Source organism: Penicillium angulare (genome assembly GCF_028827245.1).
Source record: "Penicillium angulare strain IBT 27051 chromosome Unknown utg000004l_segment0_segment0, whole genome shotgun sequence".
NCBI lineage: Eukaryota > Fungi > Ascomycota > Eurotiomycetes > Eurotiales > Aspergillaceae > Penicillium > Penicillium angulare.
In genome coordinates, this window is record NW_026623163.1 from 4,310,846 (window position 1) to 4,332,230 (window position 21,385).

Consider the following 21,385-nt stretch of genomic DNA (forward strand, 5'->3'; position numbering starts at 1 on the left):
TTTGACATTGTTTCTGTGGGTCTTACCCGGTGATATCTAGTGGATTGTACATAATATCTATTTTAATATATTTTCATAAACATTTCTCTATTTTGTTTCTCATGGGAAATTGGGGGTTTCTCACATCCACATGCGCAATTTAATTGATCATCTAGTTTATGAGCCCTTGCTTCGTGATGCGGGTTTCTCCCTCTCTGCTCGGAACCAGTCGGTTTGTGCGACTCTCCCGGTGCCCCAAGCACCTTCTATATAAGTCGTCAAGTTCCGGTTCATGAATAGGAACAAGATCTTCAACTTCAATTCAGACTATCCCGGAATACAAAACACTCCATCCACGAACTCTCCAACCCTCAGCTGTGCCAAGTCATCTGGTGATTGTAACATCGCTTCTTCAGAATCACCCTCAACAACAAGATCAAAATGCCTATCGTCTCGCGCTTAGTGTCTATCCCGCTTCGCATTGTGGAGATTGCCTTTGCAGCGGTAGTAGCCGGTATTATCGGCCACTATCTTGCGTCCTTTCACCAGATCGACCCCTGGCCACAAGCTCGTTGGATTTATGCGGAGGTTATTGCTGCCCTATCCATACTGCTAGCTCTCATCTGGCTGATTCCTTTCTCCTCTGGATTCTTCTCTTGGCCTTGTACGTATCGACTGTTCATATCTATGTCGAGCGCCTGTGGACCATGAACTAACTTTGTTTCTAGTGGATATCCTCATCTCCTTTGCTTGGTTCGCCTCGTTCGGTATTCTCGTCGATGGAATTAAGCACTTGCCTTGTGGCAGCGTCTGGAGATGGTCTTTCCGAGGCGATTCTGTCTGTATGCGCTGGAAAACTGCTGAAGCATTCAGCTTCCTCTCTGCGATCTTTTGGCTTCTCTCAGCTCTTGTGGTAAGTATTTGAGTCTATAAAATCTTCACCATGTAGATCTCATTCTAACAAATATTTACAGGGCATCTGGTTTACATTCCGTGCTCGTGATAACGCGTCCAGCAACGATTCTGGGTGAGTGTCCCTCAATATTGTATCTTCTTATATCTTATACTTATTCATTTTTTATAGTCGACGTCGTCTCTGGAACCGTTCCCGCGCCGCGGAACCCGTAGCCGCTACAGCGTAAGGGGCCTAATGGCGCAGAACGTCATAACCGAGCCCAAACCGCTGGACCATTCTTCCAAGAATTGGAATAATTGATGGATGGAAACAAAGGCACTCGATGATTCATGACTCTGATGCCCCTCGCAACTCTGGTGAATTCCAATCGTTTTATGAACTTTGCACTTCTTGTCGCATTCTCCTCATGATCATGGAGGTGAACGATTTACGACTTATGTTGATACCCTACTGGACTCACGACCCTGGTGCTCTTGGTGTTTAGTGACAGTCACTCGTTTCGAATTGAATGATAAATGAAATATCTATGCAGAAGCAAAAAAAACGTCTCCACTTGTACGCTGATCTCAAAGGCTAATTGATCCTCGGCTGCGTTTTTGTATCGAGCGGGATAATTATGAGAACTTGGATTTTAGTATCATGCCCCTAGCGACCCCCGAAGAACCAATTTCCCATGGTTTCGACGGGCCAGGTCATAAAACGTAGACACTCAATCTCTATCATAGCCTTCTCAACCTGATACGCCGATCATGTAGATCTATAGATTGCACCATATCATGAAACGATGACTAAGGCCCCGTGGCGTTCAAGCTTGGCATAGCATTCTCCACGGTGGCGCCTTCGAAAAGTAAAGGCCACCACCCCTTAAACCTCCCTGGTGCCTGTAAGAAGAAGAAAAAAAAAGAGCTCAAGGAATAATGAGTTCACACCCAGGGAAGGCGAGCTCATACGGCGATGCGAACGCGCCAACCTCGCCCGAAAAACTCATTCCTGATACCGAGTCCGCGCCCGAAGACCCAATTCCGACTTATAAAGACTTCGGAGACCAGGACATGAACAGCCAAGCCAATAAGCAAGCTGATGGTCCTCGTCACAGCTATGATTTAGATGGCGATATAGAATTGGGTAACGTGCCTCTGTTACCGGCAGATTATTATGATTATGATCCTCGTGACGACAATTCGGATTCGGATTTCGACTTTGAAGATGCCCCGGACCCGTTTAGACGCGATCCGCCGTTTTCTTGCACTATCCCGGGCTTCTGCGCTTGGCTGCGAGGACCCACACCACCACATATCTATCATATCAATCCTTGGTTTCCGCGATTGCAGGCTGCGCCAGCGAACTTGATTGATCGATATGTGCCGCGGATGGGAGCTAAAATTGGACTGCTCTTCCTTGGATTGTTGTTTTGGATCATTGTTTTCTTTTCAACTCTTAAAGCTTCTGTGGCGGGCCAAGAGGTTTTGGGGTATGGGCAGCCTACTAAGCTGTCGTGTCACCATCGCTTGTGGTACGTTTGTAGATCCCACGAGGGATTGGCCCCTGGCTGGTGTTTTATTCGTTGAAGTTTGAGTTTGATTTTGGCTTTCGGTAGTCGCTTGGGACTCTTGGACAAGTCAAACTTCGCTTTACTGTGTTTGGGTCCAAAGCATAAAAGCTAATATATTTCTTCTAGGAACAATGCGACAGAATGTGGACTCAATGGTGATGCTTGCCAACCTTTTGATGATCAGTCATTCGCTTTCCGTTGTCCAGCTGGCTGTGCACAGGCAACGCTTCTAGAACCATATGCCATTGGTGAACACGAATATAATTATCGACCGCTTGTTGTTGGTGGCAAGGCATTTAGACGTGACAGCGCAAGTAGCGGAATCTACCGCGGAGATTCCTCGATTTGTGCCTCAGCACTACACGCTGGCATGATCAGTGATTCAAAGGGAGGATGTGCTATTCTTCGCCGCCAAGGTGCACGAAATAAGTTTGAGTCAATAACACAAAACGACATCGAAAGCATCGAGTTCATGTCTTATTTCCCTATGTCATTCATGTTAACCAAGCAGGCGTCCTCGTCTGGATCTAGCGCCGCAAAACTAGTCGAATGTTCCGATATTCGCTGGCCGCTTTTCACTTTTACCGTTGTTACTACCATCATCTTCTCAATGACCGTCACCTCAGCCCCGGTCTTTTACAGCTTGATGTACTTTATCGTCTGGTTTCAGGTTGCCATGGCCTCCGACCCCCCAACATCAGGCTACTACAACCTCGTCCAGACAGGATTGGGCCGCTTCCTTCCAGGCGCCTTCGTCGGATTCGCCATGTACTATTTCTGTGTGAAATACACCCTTCAGAATCTCGACGCTCATATAGACAAGACAATTCTCTGGCTAGGCGGGTGCTGGGTCGGGGCCTTGAATACCGATACCTTCGACCGCCTCCCACTCTCCCGACTCACACCCCACGACATCCAACAACAGCCCGGCGCCTTAACAGCCCTCCTCTCCATCATCGGTTTCTTGGTCTTCGTATTCTTCCTCCAAGCCCACTGCTACCGTCGTCAAGGGCAACTCCTCTCCAAACTCCGCCTTTACGGCTTCTTTGTGCTCGTCATCATTATCTTGGTCGCTGTCCCCAACATGAATCTCCGCATTCACCACTACATTCTTGCCCTTCTCTTCCTCCCAGGGGTAACACTTCAAACTCGGCCCAGTCTCCTCTTCCAGGGTATTCTCATCGGCCTCTTCATCAACGGTATCGCCCGTTGGGGCTTCGACTCTATTCTTCAAACACCCGCATCTCTCCTGGACGGCGGTAAACTCGGCACCCCAGCACCAGTTATAAACCCACCCAACGTCTTAGAGATAAATAAACTCCTCTTCACCTTCCCGGATATCCCTGACCACGTCGATGGGATTAGTGTCCTTGTCAACGATGTTCAACGGTTTCAAGAACTGAAGCCGAAAGGCTCGTCTGGGGTACCTGATTTCACATGGGAGAGAGTCAAGCCTAATACGGAGGAATATTTCCGCTTTGGATACGTGCATCTTAATGCTCTTGGTGGGGTTTGGTATGAGGACTTTTCAGGTCCGTCAACTTGGAAGGCTGATGGGAATTACTTCTATCCTCCATAAGCTTTATAGAAGGGTAATGCATTGTAAAATTGGCCTGGGTGTATATAGATTACGTTTTTTGGATCATTTTCTTGGATCTTGGGTATACCATGCATTTAATTGCGCATGTAAAATTGGAGTACTTCATTCTTTTTCAATACTATCCACGATTCTCAACCTGCCGGTCTATCGTATGATTTCGCGACTAAAGATTCAATGGAACAAGTATGAACAAACTTAAGAACTTGAAATTAGATTTATATCTTGAAATTTCGCCTTGCTGCAGAAGGATATGTCCATTCAGCCATTCAATGTGCTACATTTATACATGAAGTTAAAGATATATGAATATGTTCTCGCCCAAATACACACAAGCAGCAACGTGGTAACAAGCAACATGAGCAGAACTTGAAGCTATACAAAGCAGACATTATGGTCGCCAAAGCTGTACAAGTTATAAAAAAAAAAACGCCCCCAGATGCAACTCGCCGGGAAAAACAAAAACAAAAATGCAGAAAGCGAATCATCGTAGACGTATTTAATCCTTCGAGTATTTGCGACATTTCACTTGAACAAGCTTTTGTTCGCCGCTTGGCTCAATGATCAATGCAGTCAGCTTACCACCCTTGACACACCCGGAATCAAGGCCCTTGGTGTAAGCCCGAATATTAAGTGATGTCTTAGCATCGTGGCCATAAATGACAGTAATAATCTCGGATTCAGGGTCGGACTTTGAAGCCTTTAAGCTCGCATGTAAGTTGGATTGGTGCTTGTTGAACATCTAACTCGTCATTAGTCAAAATCTGGATAATGGAATGATGAGGTTTCTCTGTGATACCTTCGCCCAGTTCAAGCCTTCACTTGAAGAGCTCGGAACATGTGTTTTCAAATCAATAGTACGCATGTTCATCACGCTCGACGGGTCCTGATTGTGGAGATCCACTCCTGGGACAAGACCACCGTGCGCAACAACTACACGGCCCATACCCGAGATCATACCCACGTCCAAAATAACTGGACAAGCCTCTAGCCACTTCGCTTGCTCATCGCTCAACGAACGAGCCAAGGCACGTTCACCAAGTTCCTTCGACGTGTAAATCTGGTCATCTCCTTCTTGTGGTCCAGCCATGGCATTCGATGCCACAATGCTGCGGCGGAGGAGTAATACTCTGTCTTCATGGTTTCCACGCACGCAAGAGGCAGAATGCTCGCGGGCCAAATCCACCACACCAGCACTATCGGGTCCCTTATTGATGAGGTCTCCCGTGAAGATTAGGTGATCAGTCGCCGGAGTGAAAGAAGCATCGTCAAGCAATTGAACCACTTAAAGTATGTCAGAGAAATTAGCATATGCCTCTCGCGACAAGTAAAGAGGAAATGTATGAACACCTACGTGCGTCTTTGCATCCGTGTACATCCCCCACAACAATCAACCGTCTGTCGGTCGTATCAGCGCCCTCTCCTTCCGGTGCCGCCTTGGGCAAGAAGTCGGGGTCCAAGGCTTGGACCTGAATCAAATCATCGAACTGCGGCTTTGAATTTGTTCCGAACCAACCTCCCGCCTCATCCTTGGAAGCGGGATCTAGCGAATGAATTATGGAGTTTCGTTCCTGAATACGAGGATAAAGAACCCAGGCCCAGCTAGCCCAGCCAAGCAGGAAAAGCGATAGGTATACAAGGACGTAGCGGCGGAATCTCGGGGCAGCAATGATGGACAGGACCCTCTGTAACCATGACCCATCGTTATCGTCGTCTCCTGTGAGCGGGTGATAGGCTATGTTGGGTTGCCATCCGTTCCGAGCCGAATCGATCAAAGGTTTGACATGGCGAGAAAAGCGACTAAGTGAGTGGATGGATTGGGCAGTGTGGCTATCGAGATCGTGGTCTGACTCGTACGATGTCATTTTTCCGAGAAAGGAGGCGCATTCAGGTAGAGATAGCGGCGTATGGCATGGAAGAGGGAACAGAGATGAGAAAAATTATCCACAAATATTCCGAGAGGACCGTGATCAATCGGCTATGGTGGCCTAATTGGACTCCGCCCTCAGAACGGGGAGTTGCTAGAGCTAAACTTGCCTTGGCGTTGGATGAGTTGAGAGTTCCGCCCTTGATTATGTTTCGTACTCCCCCCGTACGTTCTGGAGACCCGCTTTAACTTCTTCGTCTCCACATTTTGCTCCGATCGACAATGATGATTCGCAATCTGACGGAAAGGTTGTTTACACACTATTGGATTGAATTTTTGTACGCTACGTATTCGTATACAGCGGGGGCTTCACATTAACCCCGGTATTGCTCATACTCCTCTGCTTCCTTGCGACGGAGATTCACCCTTTGCACAACCAGTTCATCGTATGCATCCTCAGCCTTTTTGCCTCCACGTAGTACCTCGCGCTCATGGTATGTAGCCTCGTCCTTGGTCATACATACCAAATCTTTAAGATCGATCGGAAGAATCTTCTGTCCCTCTGCCTCCCATTTGGGATCAACGACCCATCCTTGGGCCGGTACCTCCCATGGAACTAGCTGCAGTCGAGACTGCAGACCGGTGATGGCACTCTTTCCACGCCAGACTTCTTCTATCAAAAATGCGACATCATCACGGCTGACTGGGATGCGCAAGCCGATTTGGTCTTGGCCAGCAACCTGCTTGTTCAATTTCTGGGATAGAGCTTGGAGACTTGACAGTGTACTATCGTACAGCTTCTCGCGACCCTTACCGCCCATGTTATAGTCGATGGGGTAGTTCGTCACACTGCAAATGACATGGTTGGCAACTGTGTATCCAAACACAGCGGGCATAGTGCCTAGAACAGGGAGAATGCGCACTCGGAAGTCGGGAAGAACTCCCAACTCGCCCACCTGGCCCTTCGCAAACTCCTCCTCGGCAAGCGGGAGTAGACTAGCTTTGCCAGGTCCAGGCTTCTCAGTCGAGAAGACAGTTGCAATGCCCGAACTGACACCCTTCGCCTTCAATCGACGACGGGTACTGCGAGACAGTGGATCATCGGTACTAAGCGAGATATCGCCGACAACAACGCGAGTAGGGTCGGATTTGCAGCCTGCGCCCATCGACGAAATAACAGGCAGGGAGTTTGTGTGACAGTAATGTAGGAGATCAACCTTAGATGTGATGTTGTCAATGCAATCAAGCACGTAATCTGGTCGACGGCCTTCGTCCTCGTGTGTCAGAGTCCATGGACCGAGAAGATCTTCGGAAGCCTCCTTGCCGTAGAGTTCATTGCGACAGTCAAACATCACCCATGGGGCGATCTGTTCCAAACGCCTACGGATACAGTGCACCTTTGGCGTTCCAACATCGGCTAATGTGGCGAGTGCATGTCGGTTCAAAGAGGAGAGTGTGACTTGGTCGAAATCAATGAGTCGGATCTTGGAGACGCCAGAGCGAGTGAGCGCAGCAGCGGCGTGGGATCCAACACCACCACAGCCGACAACCACAATAAAAGAGGAACGTAGTTGTGCAAGGCCCTCGTCATTGAGGAAGACACGGTTTCGGGCAAGCTGCTCAAGGATCAGTTCTGTAAATACGCCAGTTAGTAAATATAATCAAAGCTGCCGAAAAGTTGGTTCTCCGCACCATCGTCATAATCTCCCTGTTGGGCTCTGCGAGCTAAAGCTGCACTGCGCTCATCCTCCTTACTCAATGGAATAGCACTATCAGCTGCACCAAAGTTCGTGAGCTTCAACCCGATCAGTTAGCGCAACGAATTCCAGCTCAAATGAATGCGGGTAAAGATTCCCCGTAAGGAAAAGCTTACCCTCTCGGAAGGGTGCTGTTCATCAGCCAGAGGAATCGAAGCCTTCAGATCGTGAACAGCCTCTTTTCTCCGATAAGTCTGGTATCCAAAAATCGCACTTGCGACAGCTGCACCAGAAACCACAGCAGTGGCCGCAAGGTGTGAGTTGTGCGACCCAACCTGCCGCGAAAGCCAATCCGACATATTCCCAATGACGCCTTTATCTGTATTTTCGCTGCTTACGCCTTGGGCCTCTGAGGCTTGGCTTCGTTCTCGTGTTTCGGTAGTTTGTATCGGTCGGCGCTGGTTCCTCTGAGAGTCGGCGAATCTAACATCCAAATCGTCAGAATCGAATCCATAGTCCAGGTCGGCCTCGTTGGGCGCTTGCCACCATTTGGAGTTATTGGGAGCCATCGAAGTGCTCAAGGGCCGGTATATAGGGATTAATTACTTACCAGGCTAGTTGCAGGGCGCCGGGCCTCTTATATTTGGGATGCAAACTGCAATAAGCCCAATGCGCTCATCAGTGGAACCTAAGCTTGGACCCGAGGACCGATTATCTCAGCATGCTTTATTAACTAACTAGTTAACTAGTTAACCTAGTTAAGTTAGCACATGAAATTAGGTTGCCTCAGGCATGACAAGAGCCCAAGATGGTAACTTAACTAATTTGTATCTATACGGACATCAAAGTTTGAATAAAACAATACACTGTACATTATTTAAGTAGAGGATTCACATGGAGACTCTGGTCTATCATAGCTGGGTAGACTAATGAGCCCCCTGCAATAAGTCTCCCGAAGTCCACACCAAGCTACGTACAGTCAAACCCCTCTTATAGTGCGGCGGCTTACGGTACACACTCTGTTAAGGTACGCTTTTTGCTTGGATGGACTCACTATTCCGGGTTTTACCATATAAAATCCTCACTTTTAGAATACCTCGCCTTTGTACACTCCTTTTCATCCCATCTTTGCTGAGTCATCTACGTAGTCAGTGATATCAACCAATCAGAATGCCTGAATAGGACCGAAAATAGAGATAGGACCGAAATCAATTCTCATCCATTTTCAGAGCCAGGGCTCAGTAATGAGATCAAAGCTCTATATATTGAAACAATCGAGAAGCTTGGTCATGATAGTATCATACCATTTGATCAATTCTTGAATCCAACAGAGGAAGATATTGTAGTTAAAAATGAGACCGATGGGTAAGATAAGACCGATGGGTAAGATATATATATTGATACAGAGAGCTTAGAAGCACAAGATCTTGAAGAAAACAGAACGTCGCGAGATGCGGTTCAAGCTCAGTGAGAAAGACATTGAATTCTCCATCAAAGAGCTTCTCAGCAACGAAGCCGCTGCAGGCATTGTGGCCGACTTTATGCTCTCCACGGGGTTGTTACAACAATTCCATGACACAGACCCGCAGGCGATCGGTCTCGAGGTTATCGAAGAAGCTTCGGACAAGGGGTGAACGAACTTGCAAGGGCAGTGCAGGTGAACGAGAGGAGGTGCAATTAGAGGCGTTGCTCCGGTCGGTTTCGTCTCCTTGATGTCAAAAGAACCCAGTCATCGGACAGTATTGTAAAGGGGATATGTTGTGCGGCGGGCTCGGTACCGGGAACTCACCTTGGTGACGCAAGGAAGCCTTCGAGGCGCAGTGATGCGACACGGCGGCGATCTTGGTGATTCAAGGCCTCGGTGATGCGAGGAAGCCGATGGGAAGTGGGAAGAAGACGTGTGATTGGGAAGAGCTCATGGGGGCAGAGCCGTGAGGGATGCAGGATCTCAGAGGGGAGTTTGGCTACGGTGGTGATGCACGTCGGGAGGGCGCCGGGAGATCACCATCATGCTTGGCAGCATTTCCTATGTTGTATTTACTTCGCTTCTTTGGCAACGGCAAGCATCTCAGGCATGCTTAGGTGTGCCCAAAGCCTGAGCCCGGCGCTGGCGCCATTCTTCTTAGCTATAGCTGGCCTGATAGCAACCCTGGCATAGCCTACTTCGTAGGCTACAGCAGGTCAATGAATTCTTCTACTACTACTACTTGAAGAAAACAGGCCACTACCAGAGATATTATCTAATCCTGAGGTTATAATTCAACTGCAGGGCATATTACTATGGGCTGGAAGCAAAGAAAAGAGCACATCAGACCATAAACGTCAGATTGAGAGCTTAATCAGTGATTTCAGCCGAAATCAGGATGAAGAAAAGCGTCAGGTGACCTTAGAAGATATGGGATGGAAGCCTGAATAGAAAATAGAGCTTAGGGCTAGTAAAAAATATATTATGTTATCAACTCTCTTATAGTACATAGTTTCCTTAGATGGAGGTGTGTACTATAAGAGGGGTTTGACTGTATACTATGTATAGTATAGCAATTTTATACCTACCTGTGGTAAATTTGAGGACCCCTTATTGAGTGAGCACTGCAGTATATGGAAGAGGGGAGGAGGTTGATCATGGTTGTTGGGGTGATTCAGTACTTGGGTTTCCGCTTCAAATGTTTACGAATGGGATGCAAGTCTCATGGATATATTCTAGTATGGTCATGCCAGTGCGCATCGGTTGCATGGAATTCATTTCGATGAGTTTAATTGGTGTCAGCCTTCGGAGCTCTCATTAATTTTCATAAATCTCTTTTCTGATATGACGGGGTTGGTGGAATGGGACATTATTCTTTATTGCATGGCCACCTTCTCGAATATGTCCAAATGGGACAGTTTCCCGAACCACAGAACTGGATTAATGGAGACTGGGGCGGTTTCATAGAGTCATCAGATTCGTCAGCAGATATCTCGTTGAGTGCTTGTCATTGAGTATGTCATGCCCAGTGTTCATGACTCTTGTCTTTCTTGTACTTGGGACTCTGATGGATAGTGTAGATTCGTTCCCGTCATCCACCTGGATGCGTCGAAGAAAGTGTCGCCAATAAACTGACTGCTGAGTGATATAAAGAAGGTAACTTGAAGCGGCAGACTACTCATGAGTGTGATGCTGCCTTGTGAGCGAAGCCCAGCACTACGAGAATTTTTGAGTGTTGGTCTTATAGATGCACATGACACCAATGATAGAGATGATAATTAGACAATAATCAGGACATCTAGACAGGTCTCTTGGACTACTCTTAGTTTGCTAGATCCTCATTTCCAGAGCTATGATCATATAATTTAGAGAATTGATATCAGAATAAATCGTGTGGTCTGATAGCTCTAGATAATAAATCTCCCCCCACACGGAGATTTCTTTCCATTTCCATGCTCCATGAGCCTCGCCATCCTTGATCAGTTCTAAATATACTGCTGGATGCTAAGAGAATAAATCAGTTATGATTCTGCGTTTATCATGGAAAGGTAAAAGGAAACATACTTTCTTCTTCTTTCACATTCTATTTAGCAGTGACCTTGAAAGAGGAATAAGAAGTGGCGAAGGCAGTGTAGTGAATACACTGATCGGTAGGAGGCAGGACATAGCCCGAAGTGGTATCACAGTCGTCAGTAGTGTACACAATAACCTCAAAGTTATCGATATCGTAGACTGCCTGAATGCTGTCGATGGTGCTGGTCAAAGCAGTGCAGCTCTTAGCAGCGGTACCAGAGTGCAAGTTGACCTCGGTAGCACATGATTTATCACTGTAGACGTACAACTCCCACGCGGAAATGGTGCTGGCAGCAGAAAGAAAGTATCCGAGGTAGCTGGCGGCCTTCATTTTGTATGATTTAAGCAGGGAATAAGGCAAAAGAGCTTAAAGGGTTTGTAGCAAGAAAAAGAGAGGGATATTAGAGGAAGGAAATAGTTCAAGAGGAAAGAAAAGAGAGAAGACAAGTTCTTATTCATAATAATAGAGCTCCCCCTGTCTTCCTTTAAATCTCCAATACAAAAACTAAAAAGTATTTTAAAGGAATTTCCTATACCCAGGGTTTACACAAGGTAGCTGGTTGTATTTTTCAAATATTCTAGATACAATAGTTTCTTCGATATTCGTATTGGAATATCTCAATTTTCGTATATGTTTCAAATATACCTACTCTATAGCAGGTATTTACTCTGTGATTCCACTAGATAGTCTCTTCTTTCATCCTCTTAACCGGCGATGTCCGGTAATATTTTATCTTGTCGCTTTTTTACTCCGTAAATACAGCTAATTCTCCACCTTGTTGTCCGCGACTAACTTGAAGCTAAGCTCGCAAAAAATGATAATCGTTAGTGTGGCAGAGTTGGTATAGCGAACTTGAAGCTAGTAACCTATGCATTGCGCGTCTGTGGGGTGTTTGCCGAGTGTACGGATTATGTGGAGATGGTCTAGGCATGACCCAAAACTCGGAATCTACGGATATCGGATATGCACATCGATGTAGGTTAAGCGGCGGCGCGACCGGCGCTAGTATAAGGCTAATTGAAACTAAACAGAGAACTTCACATTACGGACGTCCAACATTTGAAAATTATTTAGTGAGTGAAAATTTACTTGTGGACCTTGGAACTTGTTAGTTGCTTGAATTAATGTGGAAGCATTTGAATATTTTTCCACAGAAAGACTCGAGGCAGCATGATCAAGCATGATGATGATTGAATTTTAGTTACCATCTAATGAAGAAAGAGGACTTAAATTGTCAACTGGTGCTATAATGCTTATTCAACATTTTCCTAGTACTTTATATATACTATTGTCTATCAACATAGGAAATAATATTAGGGAAGCATGGAGAGAGAAGGAAGAAGAAAACGACAATGTACTTGGTCCCATCTAGTATCTATGTACAAACATGGCACTTGGGACCAGTGGTGTTGAAATTATGCAGCAAGGAAATATTGAAGAACAGCTTGAACTTGAATGTCTTGGTCTTTTGAATACTATTACTTAGATTTCAAATGCACCGGAGACGATTCTACAGGTAGCACCCTTCAATGAGAGAAAATATAGACATATATAGCATTTCAAATGAAAACATAAAAATGGATTTTTGCTAGACAAATCTTCCTGTGAATATCCCCCCCACATATTATCTTGCCGAATATCATTTACTCTGCTCCAAACATCGTCTAATGGATTTGCACTTTCAATGTTCCGTCTTAGTATCCGCTAGATAAGACAAAGAAAGTATTAGTCTTACCATTGCTTAGACTCAGAAATTTTAGGATAACTCACATTAGACACTCATAACTTTATAAGACAAGAGGTTCCAGTCCGACTTAGCGCAGTACGACTCCGAGTTACCCCTCATGAGGTCCAGGTAGTGGGTGCCATCACCAGTACAATCCAGAGCGGAGTAAGCCATAATATAGTAGGTGGAATCGTCGAAATTAGGACTGAAGCCAAAAACCTTGTAACCGGTTCCAAGATCCATGTTGTAGCAGCCAGTCTCATAGGAGTTCATCATCTGGTAAACCAGGGTTGAGTCTTTGCAGAACTCTCCGTGGTAACCTTGCACTTGCCAGGCGGAGGCAGATGCAGCCATGGCAGCGAGGGAGGCAACGACTGAGAGGAACTTCATATTGAATGATCGAATGAGGAAGGAAGAATATCTCAAGTTATTGTAAGACAAGATTATGAATAGTAGCGATTGACCCCTTGTAGAATGGTTTCGGAGATGTGGTTCAATATCACTAGTATTTATATAGTTCTATTCGCGATATCCCTTTGCTTACATTATACAGAGTATGTATCCTTGAATTGGACTTGACTCTCTCTCGTTTAACACTAGTTCTAGGCTATTGGTCGTATTTTCATCGAATATAGAGAACAAAGATAGCAGAAGTGGAGTGAGAGGGGCAGAAATCCAATTTATCCGAGGAGCTAAAGGGATTATTTTCATAACACGACCGTTTTTTTGGCTTCGATACGCAAGGAAACATCTGAACGAATGTTCTCAAGACTCGGAGTCGCCGATCTCAATACCGGAATTTAGAATTCTCCTAGAGAATGGGGTGGAGTATCAGAAGACACGCGTCGTTCCTGGCAGGAGGAGAAATCCACAAGTGCGACGCGTGGTAGAGATTTATCTAATGAAGCTTAGCTTGAATAAGGTCGATAGACTATGTGGAGCCTCCGTAACTTAGACAAGCCACAGACTCCACACCATGGCGAATAGTTCTGGTCCAGCTAGTCAGCGAAAAAGTCGAGTGGTAGCGTATGTAGCTTGTGTTAGATTTAGGGGACTAAGTTTCCCAACGAACCCATTGTTAATTTAGCTTGTATCGAACTAGATTTCCTAGCCCTCACTCTTCGGCCTCAAGTCACGATTTCAATCGCATTTTTATGTAATTCGTTCGCTACCCACCATGGATCTCGATCGTATCAGTTGGAATCCAATCTGTCTTTTTACAAACGTTGTCGGTTATTCCGGCACTCGACCAGCAAGTTCACAAGCTAGCTTTACTAGTCTATGAGTATAGCGCTCATGGCTATTTAGAGTGGGATATTCGGGTGGATCCGGGATCCACTTTGCGATTTTCACAACTCAGAAATAGCTTCAATACGTGAACCGAAGATTTATGGGGCGTTTCTCTTGCTGTAAATTGCCAAAATATCTCATTTCTTCATGCTCGATTTCATAAATTTCCTATGCCTCATAAAGGTTAGATTGATAGAAACCTCGGAACTAGTACATACTAGTATACCGTCGAGTATATAAGATATCAAGAACGCCCAACAATTCAAAATTCTCTCACCCGACGCAAAAACCAAACTCTTTTATTTTCATTTGAAAGTTTCATCGATTTTCTTAATTGATCATTTCTTCTGGGACAAAGTCCATTTCAAGATGCAGCTCCTTCAGTCTCTTGCTTTCCTCGGAGCGATTTCCTCTGTGTCCGCCTATACTCTCTCCATCTACACAGCAGAAAGCTGCGAGACAGCATTGATGTCATGGACCTCTACCCATACTGGCTGTGTCAACATTAAAATGGGTACTTCTGTACACTCCATTAAGGTGACAGATATGAGTGGCTACGAAGTCTCCACATATCCTACTGCCAATTGCGCATGGGATGTCTGGGAGCATACAGCGGTCACCGCTGATACATGTTCGGTCAACGGCTTAGACGAGGCTATCAAGTCGGTCAAGATTACTGCCACTTAGGATAATTTTATCGGGGCAATTAGCGAGTGAGTGTTAATAGCTTTCATTCCATTTTTTTCACTTTCCTTCTGGCAAACATCGTGTTCTAATATACATTCCTGAGAAAACAGTAACATGGACCTTGGTCAGAGTCCCCCCCCCCCTTGTTATCAGCTTTTATTTGTGTCTGTTGGACTCATGATCGGTAATGTTGCCAGACACCCCTTACTACAAAATTAGAATATACGGAACTAACAGCATAAAAGGGTGAGGATTAGGGCTGCCTACTACTTGCCACATGATGGTCGATGTCTTCATATTAGCAACACCTTTTTAAGTTACTATATAAAAGCCTCAATATTAGTCTCCACTTCTTCTAATCCTCTAATCTTCTCTCTTATCCAAGGCTTCTTCTTCCAATATTTCCCTCTTCAAGTTTTATTTACATAGCATTTATAGTAGAGTTGAAGGACATCAGACTTGTCTTTTGACTCCCCCTGTACATGTACATAATATCTCACGCTGTTACATTTGGGTTTATTCAAAATTAGAACAAATATTGGCTTGTCCAAATCATACTTGAATGAGCGAGCTTGATAATAGAGATACACACTCGACGATATTTTAAATTTCTCACATGCACTTGAAAAATAGGAACCCTCTCTATCGGGAATGCTTAGCGCAAGATAGTGGCAGGGAAAAATGGAACTACGAATAGAAGCGGGCATACCTACGGGTAATGCGGGAATGAGATGTGTTCAACTTGAGGTGAAACGGATGGAAAAGACAAAAATGCAATTTGGGAATTTCTAATGTTGGAACAGATCTTGACTACTTCAAAAGGTCGGCTGACGATCTGAATAGTAGTTTCCAGCACCGCGAAGAGGTGTCTGTCCATCGCTGGAGGTCCCTCCCCGTGCCTCCAACCTTGTGGAGGGCTACGAATGGGAAACCTTCCTGGTTTACATCTTGTGGATGCTTCGTGGGTAATGTCTGCCATCGTGCCTCAAGTAAGCTCACGAAGGAAAGACCTGGGGAGGCGGTTTCCCGGGGGCACAACAGCTCTCTTTATACTATGACACTAGGAGTGCCAGGACGGCCAAGCTGTGTAGTCTGTGATCCCTATCCCCTTTTTCCTGTGGAGCCAAGGTACTTGGTGAGCCCAATGCGCGGAGGATTGCTGAAATTTCATCAAGTGAATTCGGGGTGGAATTCGGTCACATTGTAGACGCGTTCGGACAATAATTTTGCGCAGTGTATTATCAAGCCATTCTAGGAATTTTGGCATAGCGCAATTGATCACATTACGGTCTTTACTGTTTGAGGGTTTCAAATCTATCTCAGAAACCGACGACTTCCCCATTTTTGTCTTTCTACTGCAATTCACCTAACGGGGAAATCCAAGGCTCTCATTGATCATGATCGAGACGACTCTTCAGGCGGTACTAAGACTCGCTGTTGATGGACTAACACATTATACCCTTTGACGTGACGTTGCCACTTGCGACTTGAAATTGAACATTATAGCTCGAGCGTGTTTTAATCCCTGGTTCACTTATCGAAGAAGTTGGTTTTCTTGCTCCAGCTGTTCAATACGAGTATGTGCCTCGTTAAGCAAGTCAAGCTTCTCTTCTGGCTCTTCCTGCCGCAGGTTGTCTAGAATCCTGGTACAGAGATAATTGGTTGAACAGCACAATGATTAATGGCTATTTGATGGCATTCGGTCTTCTCAATCATTAAGTATAGTCCTTCGTTCTCTCATCACAAAATTCCCAAAACTCCTTCGCCTTTCCAGACCCGCCATTTTCGCTCCTCCCAATTGCTTTCTGTATGTTATTTGCAACTCCCGGATGAATGCGACCCCAAGGAATAACATATGCATCAACATGGTTCTCAATGCTGATTTCAGGCGAGAAACCAGCAAAAAGAAGCGTATGGGCAGCCAGAACAGGACTATGCAACAACGGTCTCGAGAAGAACTTCATCCACGGTGCATTGCGGAGCAAATTTGTATTAGCAGCTCCAGGATTATGTGCAACGCTAATAATTCCTTTATCGCCGTCTTGACGTGCCATTTCTGCGGCTAGGAAATGATTTCCTAGCTTGGAATTTGTATAGTTCACCACAGGGTCTTGAGGTGGGTTCGTGAGCTGCGACATGATCATTCCTTCCCGTGGTGCAGAAAACTCAACGACCTGACTACTTGTCCAGACAACACGAACAGATCCAGGTTCTGCGGCCTTAGCGGTATTTTCAAGCAGTGGGCGCAGTAAATGGGTGAGGAGGAATGGTCCCAGACAATTAGTTGCGAGTTGAAGCTCTATTCCTTGTTTCGAGACACTTCCAACTGGAGGCTGGGAAACACCTGCATTGTTGAATAGTATGTCTAGCTTGGACTCTTTCTCTCGAAAGGTTTCGACGGTAGCTTTGATAGTCGTGAGGTCATCCAGGTCAAGCTGCAGAAAGACTAACTCGCCATCTCTCTGGGGAACATCGCGCTGGATATTCTGGATGGCAGTGCGGGCTTTTTCCTCAGATCGACTCGCAATATAGATTTTGGCTCCTTTACGATAAAGGATCTTGGCTAGCTCCAAGCCGATGCCAGAGGCTGCACCTGTAATGAGGATAACTTTGCCGGTTTGGCTGGGAATATTATCCGATGTAAAGTTTGGCGACGAGGGAAAAATTTGAGAGAACTGAATGCCCATTTTGAAAGCAAAGTTTGATGGAATTGGAAATCGTATATATGACTGGACTGCATAACAGCCTTATAGGTGGCTCTGGCTCTGTTCAGAGGATCGCCCGTCAGCGATCGCCCCCAAATTCTGGGGCTCCACACCTCGGAAAATGGTCTTAAACTAAGACTTATGCATACATAAATCTTTATGCTAGCCTAAAATATATTAGCGCATGCCGGAAGGCCGTGTCATGCCGTGCCAGATATGATTTACTCGGAGCTTTAAAGGGGAGAAAGAGAGAGAAAATTTATATGATCATATCCACAATCTAGATCTTTTATTGCCTCAAAATCTAAAGATTTCATATACTATAATACTTCAATGACCAAGAGCCAGAGTGCGAAGATCCGACCAAAATTACAAAACAGTCCTGAGTCGAACTTCTAACGGTTTCTTCTCTACCAGTAAGAAGGTTCGCAGATCCTCCCATTGCAGTCTTTTACCTTCTACAGCCTCAAGGTCGAAAGATAACAGTAAATTGGCAAGAATCAGTTGCATCTCTGCCCAGGCAAGATACTGACCTAGGCAAGAGCGAGGACCAGCGCTGAACGGATGCACGGCATGGCGGTCATCGTGACAGAAGGGTGACTTTGTGTCGGTCGAGGCATCTGGCAGCCATCTTTCAGGGAGAAAAGATGTCGCTTTATAGAAAGACTCAGGGTCGCGGTTCAAACTGTAGGCTTGGAGAGACACGGAAGTCTAGATTATAAAACAATCAGTATTGTGGTTAGAACAACTGGCTTCTGATTTCCGACTTACCCCTGCTGGTAACCATTTCCCACATACAACTTCTCCTCTTTCGGGAACAATGCGTGGAAGCATCCATGGGACCGGTGGGCAGAGTCGGAGACCCTCATTGATCACGGCATTTAGGTAGGTAAGGTTACGGACGGAGGCCAAAGTCACATCCTCACTGCTCTGTAATGATTTTCGTACCTCATTGGTAACAATTGCCAGTTTATCAGGATTGTTCACGAGGTAGCAGATGATACCTGTTAAGACAGTGGCGGTGGTTTCGCTCCCTGCAGTGGTCAAGATCTGAAACGTCGCGTCAAGTTCACCTCGCGACCATGCCACCTGACCGTCTTCGTCAATGAGATATGACATTATATCCGGTCGCTGGACCTCCCAGCTGAGACGCCTGTCAACCTTCTCCGCGATCTGTTGTTGGTGACGTTCAGCCTTCTTGCTCAAGGAAGCTGGTATGCATTTCTTCAATAGAAACTCGATCAGGGGGTAATATCTCGTTGCGGAAATAAATGATACAGCCTTTACGCTGTTAAAAACCAACGAAATCCAAGGATCGTATTTCGAATTTTGTAAGCAATCAAATGACTCGCCCAAGCCGAGATCACCAAAGATATCAAAAGCCGTATAGTTCAACCACGGAGCAATATCTATTTCCGCCTCTGTACCCCCTTGGACGACCTGTTCTCGTAGCCTTTCAACCAGGAGGTTGACGTACTTTCGTAGCACGGGCTCCTGTGCTCGGAGCGCTCGAGGAGAGAATGCTGGGGATAACAACTTGCGAATGCCTGCATGGTGTGAAGGGTTGATGGCACTGAGAAGTGAATTTGGTTTTCCGGGAGGCTTCGCCCACCAAAGCGGATCTTTGAGAAATTGGCGATCATCTGGCCGAGTCGCGAAGATGTCGGTCCAGGCGTCCCCGCTGGAAAAGCTCACTTCGTTCGGGGCTGTCCTCACAACGGGTCCATATTGTCGATGGAGTTTCTCGAAATCATGAACGATCGTACCTCGTAAAAGAGCCCAGATAAACGGCAGGCGTGTAGCAGCCCATGTGCGTGGCCCTGGTAGATGCGACAACGGATGTAAATAAACGTTATAAGTCACTTTACCTAGTGGATACTGCAAAGGTGTCAGCTACATATCCTTCCAGTACTGGTGTAAAGTCATATGTCTACCGCAACCAAAACTAAGATCGCAACAATCAACGGACTCAACATATTGGCGGTACGGAGACTGGCCTGACGAACTTCAGTGAAATCAAAAAGAATGAGTAAAAGCAAAAGCAAAAACCGCTAACGAATGTCCAGGACTTTTGTATTTAGGCGACCCCCTCCCATTTTGGCCCCCAAGACTGACAGGGATTCATCCATTATGATGGGAGCCTTGCCGGCCCCGGCTTTCTGGCCATACTAGCTCTTTGTGGGAATTAGATTCCAATTTTGCCCGCATAAATATTATGCTGCGGTAGCTAATGTAGATCGCTGCCCCCCCCACCGACGGGCTGTCCATGGGTGGATTGTTCCTTGGCTTTGTGGAGTAGGTCACGTGTAGACGCGACCAAACGCCAATTTGGACGACACGTCCAGCAACTGCGCATGCAACGCGCATCTGACGCAGCAGGTACGTGCAACTTATTCGTCGCAAAGGATTCAAGCTGACTATCCCTATAGAGGTTTGAGATAATTGGACCGTGCGTCTATGCATCAGTCTCAATGACGATAACCCACACATTCAAGAGCTTTTCATGACACCTTGGCCAGAAATCTGGGGCAGTGGACTCCATCCCTCGTCGACTTCTTCGAGACGCAAGTGGAAGGGGACACTGCTTTTTTTGGTGTATGATTGAGAAATGAACAGAGATCCAAGAGACTCCCCTTTACACCCATCTATTTGATTGCCCACTTGTCCTTCGCGTGTTTCGCTCGCACGGAGTCGGATCTGCTAATGTCTTTCCCCTGATGATGGACATGGTGCAGGTCGATGTACATACTACACATTGCAAAAATAAGACATTTTCTTGTTAGAACTAAACAGTCTTGTACGTCTACCAATCCCCCTCCCAATTAGCAACCCTGCCACCCCGCCGTGTATTTTACTGCAATGGATTGCAACCATGTCTTGCACAACCACCCAATGACGACAATATCTGTCACGCACTCCGAGGCTTGTATATGCTATGCTCCGTCTGTATACCAGAAAAAGGCAACGACGTTGAGCATGCCGATGACGAGTGACAACAAAGGTAGTTTTCAATCTGAGGGTACCGTGTCATGCTGGAACGGGAGACTCACTTCTCCCACAAAAGAGCCCCCTCCTATACTCTTGAATTTCGTTTCACTGCCAGGGAAAAATACACTGAATGTTATTAAATCAAAATGTGAGATTAACAGCCATCATGATGCTCAGGTAAATACAGCAATGGAAAGCTTGTTCAAGATCCCACAATGAGAGCATAAATCTAGTCAAGATGGCAACTTCGAACAGCCAATGTCTTCATACCCAGGTGCGTGGCCAGAGAATCCTCCTACAATTGCCGGAGACATGCCGGTCTTCGTCGCTGTCTACCGCGATTTGATCACATGGTCGCATGTTATAACAAACCGTCCTAATCAGGCCACCAGGAACGACTCCAAGGCCGACGCGCGTGAATGAGTCCCTGGCACCTGAGTCGTCGGTATTGGTGAACATAAATACCCCCTTCCATCCCTCTCTTCTTCTTCCTCACATCTCCGTCTCCTCTTGTTTCTTCTCCCCACTTCTCCCCTCGAAAATATTGACGACGGGGCCTTTGACGACAGGTCTTTACTTTTTTCTACGTTTAGCATTTATGATTTTGGAGGACGACAACTGACTCGACAATTCTAGCTGATTCACCAGCGTAATTGTTCTCCTGACTCTCTTCCTCCTGACCCTTCTCCATTCTTGCCCTCTTTCATATTGACTCCTCTCTATCCTGGCTCTCCGGTTCCACGCTGACCTTTATCAGATCGAAGATGCAAATGGTCAAGGGGCATGGTGGGCGGGGACGGGGGGTAATGGACCGTGGCGACGGGGCAAGAGTGGAGGATTAC

General features: G+C 46.1%; 11 protein-coding genes across 11 annotated transcripts; 5 read left to right on the top strand and 6 right to left on the bottom strand.

The window, feature by feature from the left end:
• Nucleotides 1-420: 420 nt before the first annotated feature.
• N7478_005489 (MARVEL domain-containing protein) lies at nt 421-1,121 on the top strand (the record flags this gene model as incomplete). The annotated part of the gene is made up of 4 exons (XM_056921703.1): nt 421-643; nt 708-892; nt 954-1,006; nt 1,064-1,121. 4 exons carry the CDS (start codon nt 421-423, stop codon nt 1,119-1,121), a joined length of 519 nt encoding a protein of 172 aa, XP_056779740.1.
• A 691-nt stretch (nt 1,122-1,812) lies between these two features.
• On the top strand, nt 1,813-4,026 carry N7478_005490 (uncharacterized protein; the record flags this gene model as incomplete). Its single annotated transcript, XM_056921704.1, has 2 exons — nt 1,813-2,366; nt 2,574-4,026. The coding sequence occupies 2 exons, from the start codon at nt 1,813-1,815 to the stop codon at nt 4,024-4,026; spliced, it is 2,007 nt and encodes a 668-aa protein (XP_056779741.1).
• A 517-nt stretch (nt 4,027-4,543) lies between these two features.
• N7478_005491 (putative serine/threonine-protein phosphatase) lies at nt 4,544-5,909 on the bottom strand (the record flags this gene model as incomplete). The annotated part of the gene is made up of 3 exons (XM_056921705.1): nt 4,544-4,786; nt 4,844-5,328; nt 5,399-5,909. The coding sequence occupies 3 exons, from the start codon at nt 5,907-5,909 to the stop codon at nt 4,544-4,546; spliced, it is 1,239 nt and encodes a 412-aa protein (XP_056779742.1).
• Nucleotides 5,910-6,285: 376 nt separating this feature from the next.
• On the bottom strand, nt 6,286-8,177 carry N7478_005492 (tRNA threonylcarbamoyladenosine dehydratase; the record flags this gene model as incomplete). The annotated part of the gene is made up of 3 exons (XM_056921706.1): nt 6,286-7,544; nt 7,604-7,706; nt 7,785-8,177. 3 exons carry the CDS (start codon nt 8,175-8,177, stop codon nt 6,286-6,288), a joined length of 1,755 nt encoding a protein of 584 aa, XP_056779743.1.
• A 783-nt stretch (nt 8,178-8,960) lies between these two features.
• Nucleotides 8,961-9,242, top strand: N7478_005493 (uncharacterized protein; the record flags this gene model as incomplete). The annotated part of the gene is made up of 2 exons (XM_056921707.1): nt 8,961-8,973; nt 9,049-9,242. The coding sequence occupies 2 exons, from the start codon at nt 8,961-8,963 to the stop codon at nt 9,240-9,242; spliced, it is 207 nt and encodes a 68-aa protein (XP_056779744.1).
• Nucleotides 9,243-11,156: 1,914 nt separating this feature from the next.
• N7478_005494 (uncharacterized protein) lies at nt 11,157-11,477 on the bottom strand (the record flags this gene model as incomplete). The annotated part of the gene is made up of 1 exon (XM_056921708.1): nt 11,157-11,477. One exon carries the CDS (start codon nt 11,475-11,477, stop codon nt 11,157-11,159), a length of 321 nt encoding a protein of 106 aa, XP_056779745.1.
• A 1,441-nt stretch (nt 11,478-12,918) lies between these two features.
• On the bottom strand, nt 12,919-13,263 carry N7478_005495 (uncharacterized protein; the record flags this gene model as incomplete). Its single annotated transcript, XM_056921709.1, has 1 exon — nt 12,919-13,263. One exon carries the CDS (start codon nt 13,261-13,263, stop codon nt 12,919-12,921), a length of 345 nt encoding a protein of 114 aa, XP_056779746.1.
• Nucleotides 13,264-14,532: 1,269 nt separating this feature from the next.
• On the top strand, nt 14,533-14,850 carry N7478_005496 (uncharacterized protein; the record flags this gene model as incomplete). Its single annotated transcript, XM_056921710.1, has 1 exon — nt 14,533-14,850. One exon carries the CDS (start codon nt 14,533-14,535, stop codon nt 14,848-14,850), a length of 318 nt encoding a protein of 105 aa, XP_056779747.1.
• Nucleotides 14,851-16,565: 1,715 nt separating this feature from the next.
• Nucleotides 16,566-17,537, bottom strand: N7478_005497 (NAD(P)-binding protein; the record flags this gene model as incomplete). Its single annotated transcript, XM_056921711.1, has 1 exon — nt 16,566-17,537. One exon carries the CDS (start codon nt 17,535-17,537, stop codon nt 16,566-16,568), a length of 972 nt encoding a protein of 323 aa, XP_056779748.1.
• Nucleotides 17,538-17,924: 387 nt separating this feature from the next.
• On the bottom strand, nt 17,925-19,531 carry N7478_005498 (cytochrome P450; the record flags this gene model as incomplete). Its single annotated transcript, XM_056921712.1, has 3 exons — nt 17,925-18,266; nt 18,327-19,433; nt 19,490-19,531. The coding sequence occupies 3 exons, from the start codon at nt 19,529-19,531 to the stop codon at nt 17,925-17,927; spliced, it is 1,491 nt and encodes a 496-aa protein (XP_056779749.1).
• A 1,178-nt stretch (nt 19,532-20,709) lies between these two features.
• N7478_005499 (uncharacterized protein) lies at nt 20,710-20,966 on the top strand (the record flags this gene model as incomplete). The annotated part of the gene is made up of 2 exons (XM_056921713.1): nt 20,710-20,720; nt 20,777-20,966. The coding sequence occupies 2 exons, from the start codon at nt 20,710-20,712 to the stop codon at nt 20,964-20,966; spliced, it is 201 nt and encodes a 66-aa protein (XP_056779750.1).
• Between the last annotated feature and the right edge of the window lie 419 nt (nt 20,967-21,385).